This window comes from Fukomys damarensis, unplaced genomic scaffold, assembly GCF_012274545.1.
Source record: "Fukomys damarensis isolate Sample0158 unplaced genomic scaffold, DMR_v1.0_HiC HiC_scaffold_8, whole genome shotgun sequence".
NCBI lineage: Eukaryota > Metazoa > Chordata > Mammalia > Rodentia > Bathyergidae > Fukomys > Fukomys damarensis.
In genome coordinates this window covers 32,150,555-32,168,921 of record NW_022900920.1, presented here as the reverse complement: position 1 = coordinate 32,168,921, position 18,367 = coordinate 32,150,555, and the positions used below count along the sequence as shown (strand labels likewise).

Here is an 18,367-nt window from a genome sequence, read left to right as displayed (position 1 = left end):
GATGACAGTGAAGATTCCTTTCCTGGTGGCTCATTAAAAAATTCAGCCCTTCTAGTTTTCTAATTAGTAAGTTTTTGGCTTTTTGTTTTGTTTTGTTTTTTTGTTGTTTTTGTTTTTGTTTTTGTTTTGAGACAGGGTCTCACTATGTACATGAGACTAAACTGGAACTCACTATGTAGCCCAGGTTAGTCTCGAACTCACAGAGATCCTTCTGCTTCAGCCTCCCAAGCTCTGGGATTACAGGCGTGCACCACCTCACCCAGCTAATTAGTAAGCTTTTATAAAGCCTTGATTCATGAAATGAAAGTCCTGGAAGCAGTTGCTAGGGTTGAACCCAGAACCTCTGAATGCTGGCCAAGTACCTTCCTACTGACCTGCATCCTCAGCATCTGGAATGTGTGTCTTAGCAGCCACAGATTCCAACTTCTGTGTCCAATGTGACAGATGAAGAGCTTGGGTATCTATGTCTGGTATTGGTACTGCTCTCTCGTCCATTGACTGAATTCCACACTGTAAGAGCTGCATCCAGTACCCAGAAAGTGTTCCATGGAACTCTGTCCAAGCCTCTGCATGGTTTCTCTCCTGCCTCTGCCAAAACTCTCCAAGACCTTTCATTTAAAGCTCTTTCATTTAAGAGGCAGATGATTAGCAAATCTAATCTAGTAATATGTGAAAAGAATAATATACCAGGACTAGGTATATTAAAGAATGCAAAGCTGACTCAGTATCTGAAATCAGTCAACTTAACACTAACATTGTAATGATGTTGATGAAGAAAATATATGTTACAAAATGTTACATCTTTTTCATGATGCTCAACATCTACAAAAACTGATGGCTAAAATCATACTTTGCAGTGTAACACTGAATGTATTCACCCTAAAATTGGGAACAGGGCAAGATGTCCACTTACATAGGACTAGACATTCTAGCCAGTGCAGTGAGACAAGAATATGAAAGAAAATGCATATAAATTAGAAAAAAGAAAACTGTCCCTGTTTTCAGATAACAGATATTTATAGTCATTCCCAAAGAATATACAAACAGATATCTTAGTTTAAGTATATATAATATGGTCTCAGCATTACAAGGTCAACACACAGAAATTGATTGCATTTCTGTATACTAATAATAAATTATGGAAACTAAAACAGTGTCATTTACAACAATCATACCACATAAAATTAGTTGGGTATAAAATGTAGCAAAACATATGCGGAGCTAAATGCTTAAACCACAATATACTGATAAGAAAAATAAAAAAGATCTAAATAACAAGGGAAAAAAATGAGAACCAAGACCTGTCATGTAAAGGTACAAGATCCCAATAATGAACGTAATTGTACTGTATACCTAAAATGTACCAGTAAACTCAATAAAAGAAAAAAAATAGGTCTAAATAAATAGGCACATAGATTTGGTAGGCACCATTTGGCAAAGATAAACATTTCTCGGCCAGGCCAGGGATGTAGCTCAGTGGCACTGCCCCTGGCTGGCAAGTGCAAGGTCTTGAGTTTGATCCCCAGTACCAAAAAAAAAAAAAAAAAAAAAAAACTCCCAACAAAGTTATTTGTAATAGATAAGGCTGTCTTAAAGTTGAAAGAATAGAGAGCTGGGGATGTGGCCCAGTGGTAGAGTACTTGCTGAGCATATGCAAGGCTCTGGGTTTAGTTCTCAGCACAAAAAGGGAGGGAGATATGGAAGGGACAGGAAAGGAAGAAAGAAGTTGAAACACTGAATGGTGTGGGAAAGAAAAAATTGGGGAAATCACACTACTGATTTTGTTTGTTTGTTTGTTTGCTTGTTTGAGACAGGGCCTCACTATGCATTCAGGCTGGCCTTGAACTCACTGTGTAGCCTAGACTGGCCTCAAATTCATGGCAATACTCCTGCCTCAGCCTCCTGAATGTTGGAATTATAGATGTGTGCCACCACCCCTGGCAGTACACTGCTTTTAATACTTAGTGTTTACCTATATTAATCAAAATAGTGTGGTGTTAAAATGATAAGCACCATAGATGACTGGAACATATAGAGAACACAGAAGAGAGCCACACAAATAGAACCAGTTGATTCTTGACCAAGATGCAAAGACAAGTCAATGAGAAGTGTTGGAACAATAACACATCTATATGCGGGGAGGGGGGCGGATTTAGCTTGGTGGTGCCGCCCCCTGCTTCACAAGTGTAAGGTCCTGAGTTCAATCCCCAGTGCCAAAAAAAAAAGAGAAAGAAAAAAAGAGACAGAGACTGACTCAAAATAGATACATGTGAAAAACATAAATCCTATGTTTAACCTTTATATATACAGGTACTGATGCATTTTGTTAGACTTTATAACTAAACTTTATGCCGTTTTATTTCATTTGGAGTGTTTGTATATGGGATGGTGTTTTGGTTTCTGTACCCATATGTTTGTTGTTAGGACCAAACAGTAGTGGTACTATCTATGGTAAACCTTTTAGAGGAAAATAGAGGGGAAAAACATCTTTGTGGCCTGGGGTTAGAGCAAATTTAGACATTATGCCAAAACATAATCCATAAAATAAATATTGATGAGTTAGACTTCATCAAAAGTAAAAATGTTTGTTCTATGGAAAAAGAAAATGAAAAGACAAGCTTCATACTGGGGAAAAATATCTGTAAATAATTGTTTCAATGGTAAAGAACCACTGAGCTAAATTCCTGGCTGAACCATTTTTTAAATACAGACCAAGGGCCGGGGATTTAGCTCAGTGGTTCCGCCGCCTGCCTCAGAAGCCCAGTGACCCAAGTTCTACCCCCAGTACCAAAAAAAAAAAAAAAAACCCACAAATTAAAAAAAAAAATGACAGATCATATTGTACATAATATATTAATGTTCTAAAATCAGGAAAACTAGATAACTTTAAATTTTTAATGTGCTTTTTAAAAATATGTTATATATTTCATTTTCCCCAAGTATATTCCTTGCATGTCAACTCAGCACTAATAGTAACACACACACACACACACACACACACCCTACAAATTATATATCTCTAGGTGAATACAGTGAGGGGTGAGAAGCAGGTTTTACACAGCTGATATGTTCATGGATTGCCATAGACAAGCTTGGAAAATGCTACCCAGTCTGCCAATTAATTAAAGCATTAATCTGAAGAACAGCAGGGCCAGGGAATGTTTACCTACTGCAGAGGTTGGGAGGAAGTGAGTGGGAAGCTCCCTCCATTTGTATGAAAATGAAGGTACTTAGGAGACTTAGCTTCCTTGTCCCTAAATCATATCCCTAAGTGTTTCTGGCCTATTTAGGAAGCCTTTTAAGGAACTGGCTCTGAAAGTGCAAGGAGTCTAGAAAAACAAATCATGGGCTGAGTAGGGTGGGAGCAAGACCAGTATATGTATTGTTTCTTGCCCTGAGCTAAAATTTCCTCAGTTGTGGATTAAGTGCTGGCCATTGGGTGCAATAGAAGCAGTGGTTTTACAGGTTTTAGAACCATATACTTGTTATTTGAGGCACTCATACATCTTACCTGATCTTTTTTATCATCTGTAGTTTAAAGATTATGATGTTCCTTCATCTCTGCTTACTCCAGCCTGAAAGAAAGCTGAGAGTGGTTAAGACCTTGTAAGATTACTGCCTCTATGACTAAGAACCTCATCATCTTTTTGTTCATTTTTGGCTTATTTTTTTTGGCAAGGGACTATAAAGAGGGGTTCTCTTCACCCTCCTGGGTTTTGCTATACTCTTTCTTTAATTGAAGTGACCTTAACTATATGAACAAAAGATATAAAGACAGGAGCCCAGCCTGGGATTTCTTTAGCCATGTTGGCTGTACCCAAGATGAGATTTACCTGTGTATCTCTGGGGAGGGTAGTGAAATGACATGGAAAATAGACTCTCAATATTTGGTGATACTAAAGAACAATTTTAAAACTTGTGACAAAATATGTACTTAACACAATTTAACAATTTTACCATTAACTCTTTAAAATATTGTTTATATAAAATTAATCTTGTAGAGCTAGATACCAAAAGTTTTATAGATAAAATAATACAGTTTCTGGGACTTGATTGAAAGTAATCAGTGGTGTTCAAAGTAATCCAGAAGACTGATCCAGCAATGAGGGCTTTCTTCAAGATTTAACTTTTTATTAGATGGTATCTTTTCATTTCTGTTTTTTTTTGTTTGTTTGTTTGTTTTTATTTTTCCTTGCAGAACTCTCAGAGATTGAACCCAATGTGTTCCTTCGACCATTTCTAGAAGTGATTCGTTCTGAAGATACCACTGGCCCCATCACTGGACTGGCACTCACCTCCGTCAATAAATTCCTGTCCTCTGCACTCATAGGTAAGAGATTTGGCTTCATAAGATGGCTGCTGCGCTTCCTTTTTTCGTAGGATGGCTGCCATGCTTGTTTCCTGCCTCTCAGGGAGTGCTGAGCCTTAAACAGTGTGTTAGTGAAACTGGGAAGGGGCTCCCAGCTATCTCTCCTTGCAGAAGAGAAATAGAGCTATTAAGGGAGTGCTAGGGGAGGGGTTTGCCCTGGTTTCTCTAACTATGCTTTGGAGAGAGTTAAGAGTATGGTACCCTTGGAGATTTGTTTGCTAAATTTAAAAAATTTTGTCTTCAAATATACATACGTATTATAAGAAAACAAACAATAAAGTTGTATCTGAAAGAAAAGTTAATTGTCTTTCTTCTGTCTCTCTTAATGCTCCAACCCCTTCCTGAGGTAAACAGTGGGTGCTAGCTTGGTTGGACTCTTTCCATCTCTTTTTCTGCATGTGAATATATGAATTACTATTGCTTTTTTTTTTTTTTTTTTTTTTTTTTTTTTTTTTTTTTTGGTGCCTGAGATCGAACCCGGGTCCTTATGTGTGCAAGGCAGGTGGCAGAGCCACTGAGCTAAATCCCTGGCCCCTACTATTCCACTTTAAAAAGAAAAAGGATTATGCCCTATGTATTTTCTTTTTTTGCTTAATAGTGTTAACTTAGATGTGCATGTTGTAATTACCCATCTGATTTATTCCTTTTATTATAAAATATGTAATACTAAAATTTGCCGTTTTAATCATTTTACATGTACAATTCAGTGCCATTAAATTGCAGTGTTATAGTGTTGTACAAACATCAACCTGAATTACAGGATGTGACACTGTCTCAAAAAACAAAAATAAGCCAGGCATGGTGGCACCTACCTGTAATCCTAGTGCACAGGAGGCTGAGGCAGAAGGATTGCTGCAAGTTTGAGGCCAGCCTGGACTACACAGTGAGTTCAAGGCTAGCCTGGGCTGCGTAGCAAGACCCTGTCTCAAAAAACAAAAAATGAATGAATGAATGAAAACATCTCCATCATCTATTTCCCATTTTTGTCACCCCAGAGATAAACTATATTCATCAAGCAGTAGCTCCCCCATTTCTTCCTCCACTGAACCCAGTATTTTTTTTTCTTTTTAGTAACTGTATAATTCCCATAGTGGAGTGTTAAAACACAATTTATTTTATTGTTTCTTTATTACTTAATATTTAAGTTGCTTCCTTTTTGGAGGCATTATGAGTTATACTGAGATAAACATGCTTATTTGTATATCCTTATTTACTAATTTTACTTTTATTTGTTTTGTTTTGGTACTGGGGATTGAACTCAGGACCTTGTGCTTGTGAGGCAGGCATCAGTACCACTGATCTAAATCCCCAGCCCAAATTTTACTTTTATATGAAATATTCTGAATTTGGAATTTCTGGTTAAAGACCCTGTGTGTGTCACATTTTTATAGGTACTACCAGGCTGCTTTCTCAAAAGAATGCATCATTTACACTTTCACCAGTGCATCTGAGAATTCATTTCCCCACTCTGTCACCAGCACTGCATATTACAGAGGTGTGTGTGTGTATGTGTGTGTGTGTGTGTGCGCGCATGCACACACGCACACACATATATGCACCACTGGTGGCTAAACACTGATGTTTTGTTGCTTTTACTTTTTTAAGGTTGAACATTTTAATTTCCTCTCCTTTACCTCTTTTATTATTTTTCTTATCAACCTATAAAGGTTTTTTGTATAGTAAGGCTGTTAACCCTTTGTCTATTGTGGCATTACAAATCTTTGCTCTCAGTCTAGGCTTAAGTATTTTACCCATGCTTTAGTTGATTTCTGAATGTCTGTGGTGCCTTTTCTTTTCTTTCTCTTTTAAGTTGGTCTTGTCACTCAGAAGCCTAAATTCCTTTTTCCCTATTACCAACCCACGTGCAAGGTTGAGGAACATAAAAAACAGGCAGGCAGCTGTCTTTGTTTCTAAGTAGGGCGACAAGGAAAAATGAGGATCAAGCTATAGCTAGCCAGGAAAGCAATGGCCTTCAGTTCAAGATAAGGATATCTTTTATCTTTTCTAGAAAGTTAGATTTGCTTAGCTGAAGCATTCAGGATCAAGAGCAGAAGTCCTGGGTGCCCACCAGATTCTGAATATGTGTATCAGCCTCTACTGGCACCCTAGTCCCAGTTTCATGTTTTCTTGAACAAAATCAGGCCCAGACACTTTCTGCCTTGCCCTGAGCACCACCTACAGTTCATGTCTCTTCACAGCCCCCCAGCAGCTGCCCTTCCATCCCTTTCTGTCTGATCTCTTTGTGGTGTTCTCTCCCCTTCCTGCCTGTGGCATACAGTCTACTCACTGGAGATGCCAGACCAATTGGTCACTGACGTTCCTGTGGTGGGAAAGGAGAATGCTGGAGGTGGTGATTGTATGGGCCTAAGAAAAGGAACAGGAAGCAGATGAAGTTGGAAATCTCCCTGAAGCTAGCTCTAGAGTAGCCAGAAAGGAGGGACATTCAGAGGAAGGGGTCTTAGGAAGACCAGGTCCACTAAGTGAGTACAAACTAAACAATGCTTTGTTTAGGGTGCCCTCCTAGAAGGAGGGTACCTCTTCTGCCCCTCACCTCTCAGTCCTTGTGACCCAAGGTTTCTGGGATTTTTTAGGTCCTACTTCAAGGACTTGCCTTTAGTTTGGCCCCACACAGCTGCCAGAACAGGATTTGTGTCACTGATTGCCTAGCTCACTGACCCGTGTTTTTTTTATGGTATCCCCTTTTTCCTTTTTTTTTTTTTTTTTTTTTGGTACCAGAGATCAAACTCTGGACCTTGCACTTGTGAAGCAGGCAGTGGAACCACTGAGCTAAATCCCTGGCCCCTCTGTTACCTTTTTTTTAGAAAATGAACTTTGCTCAAATGAGAAGGGCAACAAAGGAGGGAGAAGGGGGAATGGAAAGAAGGGGCAAGAAAAAAAAAGAAACAATAGAAAGAAAAAATGGAAACAAAAGTTTTGTAGATAAGGGGAAGAAGGGTCAAAGAGAGGTATGGGAAAAAAGAAGCAAGATTTATCATGCACAGGTACAAATTCCCTACAATGAATGTTACCATGTATATCGAAGATGTACCAGTGTTTTCCTTAAAAAAAAAAAAAAAATGAACTTTGCTACTTTAAGCTCAAGGACTGAGAATATAGAAAGTGGTACAGTTTAATCCACCTTAACAAGAGATTACTGGAAGAGGAAAAGAAATGGACCCCAGGAGCCCTGTGAGATGGGAGCAAGACTGCTGTCCCCTGAGCTCTGAGGGCCACATAACACTGAGAAGGACATGGTTTTTCCTGTATGAATACAGGGTGGTCAGTGTTGTAAGGAAAGGTTTGCAAGGGCCTGAGAGTATAGGATTTTCTGTGCTGCTTGGGAGAAGCATGAAGAGTTAGGGTGATAGAAGGAGGAGCTGGCTCACTCACCCTGTTATACTGTTTATTTTTTGGTTTTGATATTGGGAATCGAACTCAAGACCTTGTGCTTGCCAGGCAGACACAGTGCCACTGAGCTACATCCTCGGCCCTAATACTGCGTAGCATGAAACTGGCTTTCCCCATATGACTTCTAAAGTAGCCACTCTTGGTGCTCCAAAGGAAAACTCTAAGTAGAACAAAAGAGGGTTTTTGTTTTTTGTGTTTTGTTGCATGTGTGTGTACATTTGTGTGTGTCTGTGTCTGTCATTGGAAATTGAATATTCAAGGCCTTCACTCTGAATTACATCCCCAACCCTTCTTTTATTTTGAGATAGCTTCTCCCTGAGTCACCCAGGCTAGGCTTGAACTTGGCCTCCCATAGTGCTGGGATTACAGAAATCAGCCATAACACCCAGATTAAAAGTATTTATGGAGGTGTCAGAGGCTACTAAGAAAGATGGATGAGACAGAAGAAAACAAAGAAAAACCACTCACATTTAATGAAAGTTTTCTGGCTCATTGTTGCAAGAGGAATGCTCAGGTTTCTTAGCCATCCCCTGAGCTTTAGGCTCAGGAACTCCACTCACATCAGGTAACAAGAAAGGGAAAATGGCAAGGATGTCTTCTGACTCCTACTACTTCAAACTAGGAGGGGCCGGGGATATAGCTCAGTGGCCACGCCTACCTCACAAGCACAAGGTCCTGAGTTCGAGCCCTGATATGGAAGAAAAAAACTAGGTAGGAAGTACTCCCACACTACATCATGCCACTTCCAGAGCAGCTTTCTCTCTCACTGCAGGTATATGCTTCCTTCAGGACTGGACAGAAGTGGAAAAGGTCGTTTATGGCAGCCAGCTGTCCAAGCAGTTCTGCAGACCCTATAACCCCTAGTGGAGCCCTGCTCCGTGTGGCTGTTTAACATGCAAATGGGAGCAGAGTCCCCGGTCCTGGCCGCACTGTGTTTGCTTCCAGCCTAGTGCTTGCTGTCGAACCTCTAGCTTCTCCTCTCTTATTCAGAGGGGAAATCCTCCCTCTCTTCTCCCCAACTAGCAAACTTCCAGTCCTCTTGTCTCTTCTTCTCTCTTAGTACCATGTTAATTAAGTCAGCAACAAGATACCTACTCAGTGTCATAACGAATGAAGCCAGAGGTGTTCACTCCAGACAGAAGTATTGGTGGCAATGACTGTCCATTTCCCTCCCTTATGGCAACTGTGCTTAACCCACAACTCCAAAAGTGACCAGAGAAAGAGCTATATTAAAGATGAAAGAGCTGTAATCCCAGCACTTGGGAGGCTGAGACAGGAGGATTGAGGCAGGAGGTCAAGGCCATCCTGGACTACACATTGAGTTCAAGATCAGCCTGAATTGCAGAGAAAGATATTGTCTCAGGCACTGCCCCCCATCAATAAAAGATGAAGGGGAAAGTGGGCATGGTGTCACAGGCCTATAGTCTCAGCACTTGGGAGGCTGAGACAGCAGGATCACCACAAGTTGAGGCTACCCTGGGCTACATAGTGAGTTCAAGACCTGCTTGAACTACTTAGAGAGACCCTATCTCAAAAAACAAACAAAGCAAGGGAAAAAAAGTTATGAAATTTGAGAGAAGAAAGCCAAAGTCTGTCAAAGCAATCCATAGTCAGGCTGTCCTCCTTTTCTTTCTTTCACATCTAATCTGTCCTTTTTTGCTGGAGCAGATCCCACTCATGAGGGCACAGCAGAGGGCATGGAGAACATGGCAGATGCTGTCACCCATGCCCGCTTTGTGGGCACAGATCCTGCTAGTGATGAAGTTGTCCTGATGAAAATCCTTCAGGTAAGTGAGAAGGGAGAACGATTAGGCTAATGGCCAGAGGCTTGTTCCACCCACTCCGCTTATCCTGCTACTTGCATGAGTTTGCCACAGAAGAAAGCTATGTTTTGACTCCCCTGGAGTTTAGGGACTGATTTTGCTGCCAAACAAGCATCTCACATACCCAAAGTAAAAGCTTCTCCTAAGGAAAATAATGAAAAGCTTTAAATGAATTCATATCAAATACCAGAAGCCCTTAGTACACATGTACCTCTCACAGACTATGTCTGTGCTGTTCACTGGGCTTGTGGGCTAGGGCTAGAATGAGTTCTCAGCTAAGTCAGGGTCATGCAGAGTGAAGAAACAGTTCCCAAGTCAAGCTCCTGGAAGGCCCCTTAGCAGGTTGAAGTGAGGTCAGCATCCTTGCTAAACTCTTTTTAAAAACTTGCCTCTACTGGCCAGGGATTTAGCTCTGTGGCACCGCGCCTGCCTCAAAAGCTTAGGGTCCTGTGTTGGATCCCCAGTACCACAAAACAAACAGCTCACCTCTTGCCTGGAACTGTAACAGTGTAACTCAATGGTGGGTGCCTGTCTAGCATGCACGAGGCTCTGGATTCAATCCTAGTGCTGAAAAAATATTTTTAATTTTTAAAAAAGGGCTAACTCAGTGTGATGCCACATGCCTATAATCTCAGCACTCAGGAGGCTGAGGCAGGAGGATCATTGTGAGTTCAAGGCCACCCGAGCTACACAGTGAGATCCTATCTCAAAAAACTACACACACACACACACACACACACACACACACACCCCACATGGTTTTAGAAGAGCTAGGGATTTAGCTCAGTGGTTCTGTTGCTTGCATCAAAAACATAAGGTCCCAAGTTCTATCCCCAGTACCAAAAAAAAAAAAAAAAAAAAAAAAACTCCACCAACTTTGAGTACCTCCCTGGGAGACCGAGAGAACACTAGGTAGCTTCTGTCCCCACAGGTAAACGTCTTTTCACCTCGCCTGCCTCCGTGACCAGTGTCTCTTCTTTCTTCCTGCTTAGGTTCTCCGGACTCTGTTGCTGACCTCAGTGGGTGCCCACCTGACCAATGAATCTGTGTGTGAGATTATGCAATCTTGCTTCCGGATCTGCTTTGAAATGAGGCTCAGTGGTAGGTGCTTGAGTACTGGCTCCTCTACTATTCCCGGGGCCAGTATCTGAGTATGGACAGGAGATGCATCTCAGCCTCAGCCAGGTGGAAGACTCAGAAGTTCTCCATTGCCTACTTGTGAAGCCTTTGAAATCTAGAAGACTATCTGTTAGGCTGTTGTGGTGCTGGAATAGAGACCTCAACCCATCACACCAGGGCAGGGGTGGGGACAGCCCAGATGGACTCAGGCCCAGCACAACTCCCTCTCCCTGGGGTTTCTGGGATTGACACCAGCCAGCAACCTCAGCGCACATCCATAGCACCCCATTTTTTCCCTGACTCAGTAGTGGCACCTAGTGGGCCAGTAAAGTTATGGCTGCCAGGCTGAGCTGGAGCTGGTTTTAATAAGTTTGGCATAATCCTTGGTAAACAAGGTTTGGAGGGGAGTCTGCTCTGAGAAGCCTCCTGATAATAGCACAGCAAGTTATGACACCTGTGTTATTTGTTTTTGCCTGTGCAGAGTTATTGAGAAAATCCGCAGAGCACACTCTCGTAGACATGGTGCAGCTGCTCTTCACAAGGTAAACCTGCTGCTGTTTGCTTCAGCCTGGCTCCCCAGGCCTCTTGAGTCTGCCTGCTTCCACATAGCCACTTCAGGGACCTGGCCAACCCCATGGCCACATCAGAGGCTACTGGGATTATGGATAGGGGCAGTTCTCTGGGCCCAGGGTTACTGAGCAAGGGAGGAGGAGGAAGGAGCTGGCTTGGCCTGGGGGGAGGCAGAGGGTTATTTCATGTAGGCTGACACATCTTGTTCTACTTCCCAACTTGTGTCTGTTTCTGTACAGATAGCATCTGGAAAAGGGAACCCAGAGTGGAAGCCATACTTAGGGGATCCTAGAACAGTGTGCTGAGTCCCCAGAGCACAGCCTGATTTCTGTGGGCAAAGGCCAAGGCTAGAGTGCCCAGCAGTTGTTGAGAGCAGATCTGCTGTCCCTCATCTTGGTTTACCCAGGACCATCTTGATTGCAGCTCTTCAAGTTCTGCATCCTGACAAACTCCTCAGTCCCAGGGAAACCAAAATGGTTACTTTCCCTGGGTATGGCCATCAGCCTACGGTTTCTGACCTACTTACTATTTCCTGCACCTCCTTTCAGTAAACTCACTTTGAGAAGAACTGAAGTGATTACTGAAGTGATCAGTCCCCCTGGCTTTGATTTTTTGCTTTTAGGTCTATAGATAATAATCCTTTTTTATTGAGTTTATTGGTACCTTTTTTTTTTTTGAGACAGGGTCTCACTATGTAGTTGAGACTGACCTGAACTCACTGTGTAGCCTAGGCTGGTCTCAAACTCACAGCGATCCTCCTGCCTCAGCCTCCCGAGTGCTGGGATTGCAGGTGTGCAACACCACGCCCGGCTGGTACTTTTTAAGTATACAATGCAGTTCCATTTATCATTGGGATCTTGTACCTTTGCATGACAGATCTTGGTTCTCATTTTTCCCCCATACCCCTGCCCTCCCTTCGCCCCCTCCACCCTCCCCTATTTACAAAGACTTTGTTTCCATTTTTTCCTTTCTTTATTATAGATAATAATCCTTATTATCAACAGACTAGTTGGGCCTTGAACCTGCTGCAAAGACTGTCTTACTCCTTAAGCTCAAATTTCCTTGTTTTGAAACTCTACCCTGCTTTTTGGGGGGAGGGTACCAGGGATCCAGCTCAGGACATACAGCACCACTGAGCTACATCCCCGGCCCTCCAGCCTGTTTCTTACTTTCTGTCTTATGCTCAGTCTCAGGGTTTGATAGGGTGCCCTCTCCCCATCTTGGTTTTCTGCCATACTTGCCGAGGATGAAAGAACCTCTACCTTGCAGGAGCACTTGGTAACCTTGCCTTAGTGACTGCCTTTTTGGTCCATGTCACACTTCCCTCACTTCCAGGGGCTCTTTGATGAAGCTCTGAAATGGGTGAAATTAGGGCAGGCATGGCAACACACACTGGTAATTCCTGCTACATTGGAGGCTGAAGCAGAAAGATCACAAGTTCAGGCCAGCCTGGGAAACCTAGTGAGACCCTTTCTCGGACTGAGGATGGATCTCAGTACTGCCTGAGTTCAGTCCCAAGTACCATAAACATATCTGTGCATGCACAAATGAAATTATCTGCTTCTTGAGAATAACTAGCTTTTCCCAAGAGACAGGGATGCTGTGGTCTAAAGTACCTTTGGCTGTGGCTGGGGTGGAGGACAGTTGTCATTATCCCCAGTGACAATTCATGGGACTCTCTGTTTTATAGGTTACCTCAGTTTAAAGAAGAACCCAAGAACTGTATGGGGACCAGCATGAAGAAGGTAGGATCTGAGGATCCCTGTCCCTTGTTGAAGCGTTGATCTCCTGTCAGCACCATGGGATGCCCTTGCTTAGCAGAGATGTCCCTATGCCTAGACCAGTGATGGCAAACCTTTCAGAGACTTTAGTGATGCAGACAGCCTGCTCACTGCAGCACATGTGCCATGGGTTTGTGCCACTGATGATTCTGCTCAGAATCTAGAAATAGCTGTTACTCCTTTAGGGAGAAATTTATTCTTTGCCAGCTACTCTCCTTCCCAACCTTTCTTTTCTGCCTCCTTTGTTAACCCACCACATAAACTGGTGAGCCAGTCCTTCATGGAACCTGAGTGAGGCCCGTCAGCCTAGATTTAAAATGTATACTGACAAAGATGAAAGTCCAGCTATACCCTTGGGACTCAGTGTTATCAGCAGGTAGGAATCCTATCAAGCCTATGCCCCAAATCCTATCCTAATACTGGATTAGACTGGGCTTGAACTTACTCTAATTTCTCCCAAAGACACAAATTCCCAGGAGGCTGAGGCAGGAGAATCACCACGAGTTCAAGGCCAGCCTGAACTACATAGTGAAATTCTGTTTCAAAAAGAGACATAAATCAACCCAGACTGCAAAGGGTTTTCAAATTACTAGGAAAACAGTGATGGTCAGAAGCACAGCCTGCTTCTTTATTAAACTAAATTCTGGCTTTCTAAAGATTCTGATTGCAGCCCTAAGAGGTTCTTCTCATGGAGATGAACCTTGGCTGTTTGGGGCACATACCTGACCTTCCCTGTCCCCTGCCATTCATCCCCATTCCTGCCCTGTGCCCTGTTGGCATGTGTCTGAGTTTATTTCATTCTGTTTACATCATGCATTTGCCTGTCTTTCACAGATTTCTCCATGTCTCCTCAACAAACTGGAACTAAATAGTGAGGAGCAGACCAAAGCCCTGAACCAGTTAGAGAGGGTACTGCTCTTTAAGAACCTCAAGGTCTCTCTCCCTCTCCCTTTCCTTTCCTCCTTTTTATTTCTTTAAATGTTAATGTTTTATGCATAACACCTAGGTCCTACTTATTTCCATTATGTAGAGCACAACTTACCCCTTCCTGGTAACAGCGGCTTGGCTTTGCATGTGCTTTGTAGCTGCGCGCAGCATTGGAATTCTCCTAGGCCTCTCCTTGTCTGGAGGCAGGAGGGAAACCCGGATATCACAGTGGGGCCCTCAGTCCTGATGTTGTCTTGTGGGAAATCTGGGATCTACCATTTCTGGGAAACTGTACAGAGACCCTTTTCCTCTTCTACCCTTTCCCTGTCTCAAGTCAACCTGGATATCTGAACTGGGATTGAAAGGAAAAGGTAGTCAATCTAATGGGGGCTTTTTTTTTTCTTGGTACCATTGAAGGGATCGTTCTGAGATTTAGAGCTCTAGACTGAGAAAGGAAGAGGTCCTGAGACAGTCCAGGGCATTGGGAATACTTTGATATTTGCAAAGATGCACTTGTCCTGTAAAAACCAAGATGCAGGGAAGACTAGGAGAGGAGTCCAAGTTAAAGATGACCCTAAGCCCCATCTCCATGCCTCAGGAAGAAGAGAAAAGGGAGGAGGAAATATCTCGGCTATCAGAAGGGTGTTTACATGAGAGGTGATTGTGGACCTCAGGGTCATTGAAGACTGTGTGTGTCTGTGTCCCTGTCCGTGTCCCTAGCTAAACATTCAAAGGCCTGTGTCCTCTTTGAATGCATTTCTCAAGTTTCCTTTGTATGCTTAGATAGTCTCAAGTTGCAGCTCTCTTCATCGGCTACTCAGCATGTTGCCATGATAATTAACATGGAACCTGCTCTTTTTTTGTAAAGTTTTGTTGTCCTTTGAAATACAGAGTTGTGTAGATAGGTGACATAGGGTTCCATCAACACCTGCCTACCCTGCATTTTAGGATCTTAGGACAGGGAACATAATTATACTTTACAAAAGCTGCAGCATCTGTGAGAACTGGCAGCTTCTCATCCCCTAACCAGCCAGAAGGCCAAGAACATTTCATTGAAATGACCAGGTTGGAGCTAGCATTGCAGAGGATAGAGAGGGAACTAAGAAAGACCCATCCTAGTTCAGAAGGAATGTCAGTCAGTGACTGTCGTTCTCTGTGAAATTCAGGCTGACGTGGGGCAGTTTCCTGGAGAGAAGCTATCCCATAAAGGTGGGTTCAATTCTTAGTACCTTTTGGAGCTTGGAGACGATTGCCAGGAATGACTGGAAGTCCTTATTTTCCCTCACTAATCACTAGGACTTCTTGCCCTTCTGTATGTTTGGCTCACTTCTCCCACATGTTTTGTTTTGTTTTGTTTTTTGAGACCCTTGAAACAGGGTCTCACTATGTAGTTCAGGCTGGCTTTGAACTCATGGTAATTCTCCTACATCAGCCTCCTGAGTGCTGGGATTACAGGCATGAGCTACCATGCCCAGCCTTCCCTGGATGTTTTTTACCATGAACTTGATCTGGCGGAGCTCCAGTGTCTCCTGGAGAGAGCATCCTTCTGATTCCTGTTTAGCTACAGTGCTCAGAATATTTGAAAGTCCTAGGCACATGACTACAGGCCTTTTGGAGATATGGGTCCAAGAAATGTGAATCTACTGTGAGGCTCTTACTGCATTATGAAGAGCTGGGGAAAAGAGTCTGCTTTGAGGCCTCTCTTCTTTATTGGAAGGAATTGTGGGCAGGGAAGGAAGAATTATATGGTTTCCAAGTAAGGGATTAAAGTTTCCCCAGGCTTTGAGAGTTTAGGGAATCTTGAGGAAGGGAGCCTATCCCCGAATATCAAGAGGAATTAAACTCATTTTTAAAAAATTCCATCTAGAAGCTGGGCATGGTGGCACATGCCTGTAATCCTAGCACTTGGAAGGTTGAGGCAGGAGGATTGCTGCAATTTGAGGCCAGCCTGGGCTACCTAGTGAATTCAAGGCCTGCCTGAACTACATAGCAAGACCCTGTGTCCAAAAAAAATTTTTTTTCCATCTGGAAAGACTGGCAATGAGGAGGACAAGAGATCCCGGTAGAATACCAAAACTGGGAGCAGCAGAGAGCAGAACAGCAGTGTGACATGACCTTGTAACCCTTAACATCACAGATAAACTGAGATGCCACTCCTTTCCGACTCTAAGGAATTAAGTCTTTCAACAGTTTGATGCAGAAATTCCATAGGGCTGGGATGTAGCTCAGTGGTACCATGCCTGCTTGGCAGGCTTAAGGTCCTGAATTCAATCCCCGGTATCAAAAAAGAAATTTCAGACAGAAAGGGATGTATTTATTGTCTAGACCCAGTCCACACAGCAATAAGAAAGCTATGGGTCTGGACATGAAGTAGTCCAGTGATAGCAAACCTTTTAGAGCTTTCAAGTGTATAAATAGCCTGCTGTGGCACATGTGCCATAGGTTCGCCACCATGGAGTATGCTCTCAGGGTTTGATAAGAACAAGAAGCAGAGGGCTGCTTTGCAGAGTAGTTGTAGGAAAGCCTAAGAATCAGTGGACCTGTAGATCTGAGGCCCTGGGCACAAGATTGCCTGGCTTTACCCTTTCTTCAAAGAGGGTCATGCATCATGTACAAGAATCAGGATTTTCTGTCTCACGGAATACCCAGGACTCAGGGAGCCAGGGTAAAGCTTCTCATCAGCGGCCATCCCAGAAACAGTATGTCACTTTCCATACAGAGAGTGCCATACCACCCTGAAAAGCGGCAAGTATGAAAACCAGGCTAGAGGAGTATGAATGCAATCTGATGGTCTGGAAGTGGTTTCCTAGGGACCAGAAAGACTGAAGAGAGATTTCTAGGGATGGAATCTTAATTTGAAGAGAATGTTAATGAGGTATGATATTTCCAGCTGAAAATGAGAGCTGGAGGCATGAGTGACTCGTCCAAGTGGAAGAAACAGAAGAGATCTCCCCGGCCTCCACGTCATATGACCAAAGTCACACCAAGTTCAGAGCTGCCCACCTCCAATGGGACCTCCTTATCCTCTAACCTCACTGGTGAGTGTCCTGGGCTACTAGAACAGGTAGAAAAAAAGCTCCTTTCTCAGGGATTTTGATGTGGAAAACCAACCACCCAAGTGGCTTTGTCTTTTTGCTTAGAGCCAAAAGGGAAACTCCAGTCAGTCAGACTGACCATTCAGCAACCCTGCAGTAACTTAAGGGTGTTCTCCTTTCAGAGGAACTCTGACTTCTCTAGAGAAAAGTATGCAGAGAAGAGCGTGCAGTCTGGGAACCAGCCCGTGGTGCCATGGATGGCATGTTTTGCCCATAGTCTCTCTCCTCCTTCTTGGCAGGTGGCATGCCCTTCATGGATGCACCCACACCCATCTCATCGGGAAGTTCAGAACCTGCCTCAGCAGTAATCAGTCCCTCCACAGACAGTGGCCTGGATTTCTCCTCCCAGACGACATCCAAGGAAGACCTCACTGACTTGGAACCACCTGGCTCTCTAGTGTACCACACAGCTTCAGAGCCTGGCGGCAGTGAGCCGGAAGTTCCAGAGCAGCCTGACCCCCAGGTATGGCTTTGACTTCTAGAGGCCCCTCCCTAATCTTCCAATGTGGAAAGTGGCTTGATGCTTTGAATCTTGTATCCATGCTTTGGCTCAAATGAAGATACAGGTAGGGAATTAATTCTTCCCTGTTTCTCTAAATTAGTTGTGCTGACCAGAAGACCTATATAGCCTGACTCAGTATGAGAGGGAGCTCATGGGATATATCAAGTTATATATACAGGCAGTTCCTAGCAAAAGGGGAAAGCCAACCATGGCTTTTCTGGGAGGTCATGATCTAAACTCTAAGCCTGTGAGAGCTTCTAAAGCATACCTAGGGTTCTAATCACCATAGGTCAGTGACAGAAGCAGATGTTTTCTCCCGTCGTTCATCACACTCGTGCCCTGAGCTCTCTTGCAGTGAGTCATAAACCACCAAGCTGGCCCTACATCTCTAGTCCTGCAAAGACAGCTTGAAGGACAAGGACTTCAAGAGTGTGCTGTAAGTTCCAAGTTGCTCTTACCTCGTCCCTCTTCCTGTATCTGCTTGCTACTGGTCATAGCAGGAGGGGACCCCCATGGAAAAGGCCCAAACACCATCAGGAGAATCCATTCCTGAAGTACTAGAGGAGTGTGCATCCCCTGCTGACCACTCTGACTCGGCCTCCGTTCATGATATGGATTATGTCAATCCCCGAGGTGTGCGCTTTACACAGTCTTCCCAGCAGGAAGGTAAGTACTATCTGGTGGGCCCTGCCCATTTATCTGCCTCTAAGCTCCCTGAGCCTAGATCATCTTAGACCAAATGACTGCTACTTGCCAGTCCTGGTTCTACACGT

General features: G+C 43.5%; 1 protein-coding gene across 9 annotated transcripts in view; it reads left to right on the top strand.

Moving 5' to 3' along the window:
- Gbf1 (golgi brefeldin A resistant guanine nucleotide exchange factor 1) overlaps nt 1–18,367 on the top strand; it is a 119,115-nt gene that overhangs the window by 81,257 nt on the left and 19,491 nt on the right. For 3 of the 9 annotated variants that reach the window (XM_010626415.2, XM_010626416.2, XM_010626413.2), the window contains exons 4-12: nt 4,199–4,330; nt 9,446–9,564; nt 10,593–10,701; nt 11,201–11,261; nt 12,980–13,034; nt 13,905–14,003; nt 16,888–17,035; nt 17,332–17,555; nt 18,092–18,260. In XM_010626415.2, coding sequence (XP_010624717.1) covers nt 4,199–4,330; nt 9,446–9,564; nt 10,593–10,701; nt 11,201–11,261; nt 12,980–13,034; nt 13,905–14,003; nt 16,888–17,035; nt 17,332–17,555; nt 18,092–18,260 — 1,116 coding nt within the window. The remainder of the gene's footprint in view (nt 1–4,198; nt 4,331–9,445; nt 9,565–10,592; nt 10,702–11,200; nt 11,262–12,979; nt 13,035–13,904; nt 14,004–16,887; nt 17,036–17,331; nt 17,556–18,091; nt 18,261–18,367) is intronic. The other 6 variants (XM_019207790.2, XM_010626419.2, XM_010626420.2 and 3 more) reach the window with 4 other exon arrangements.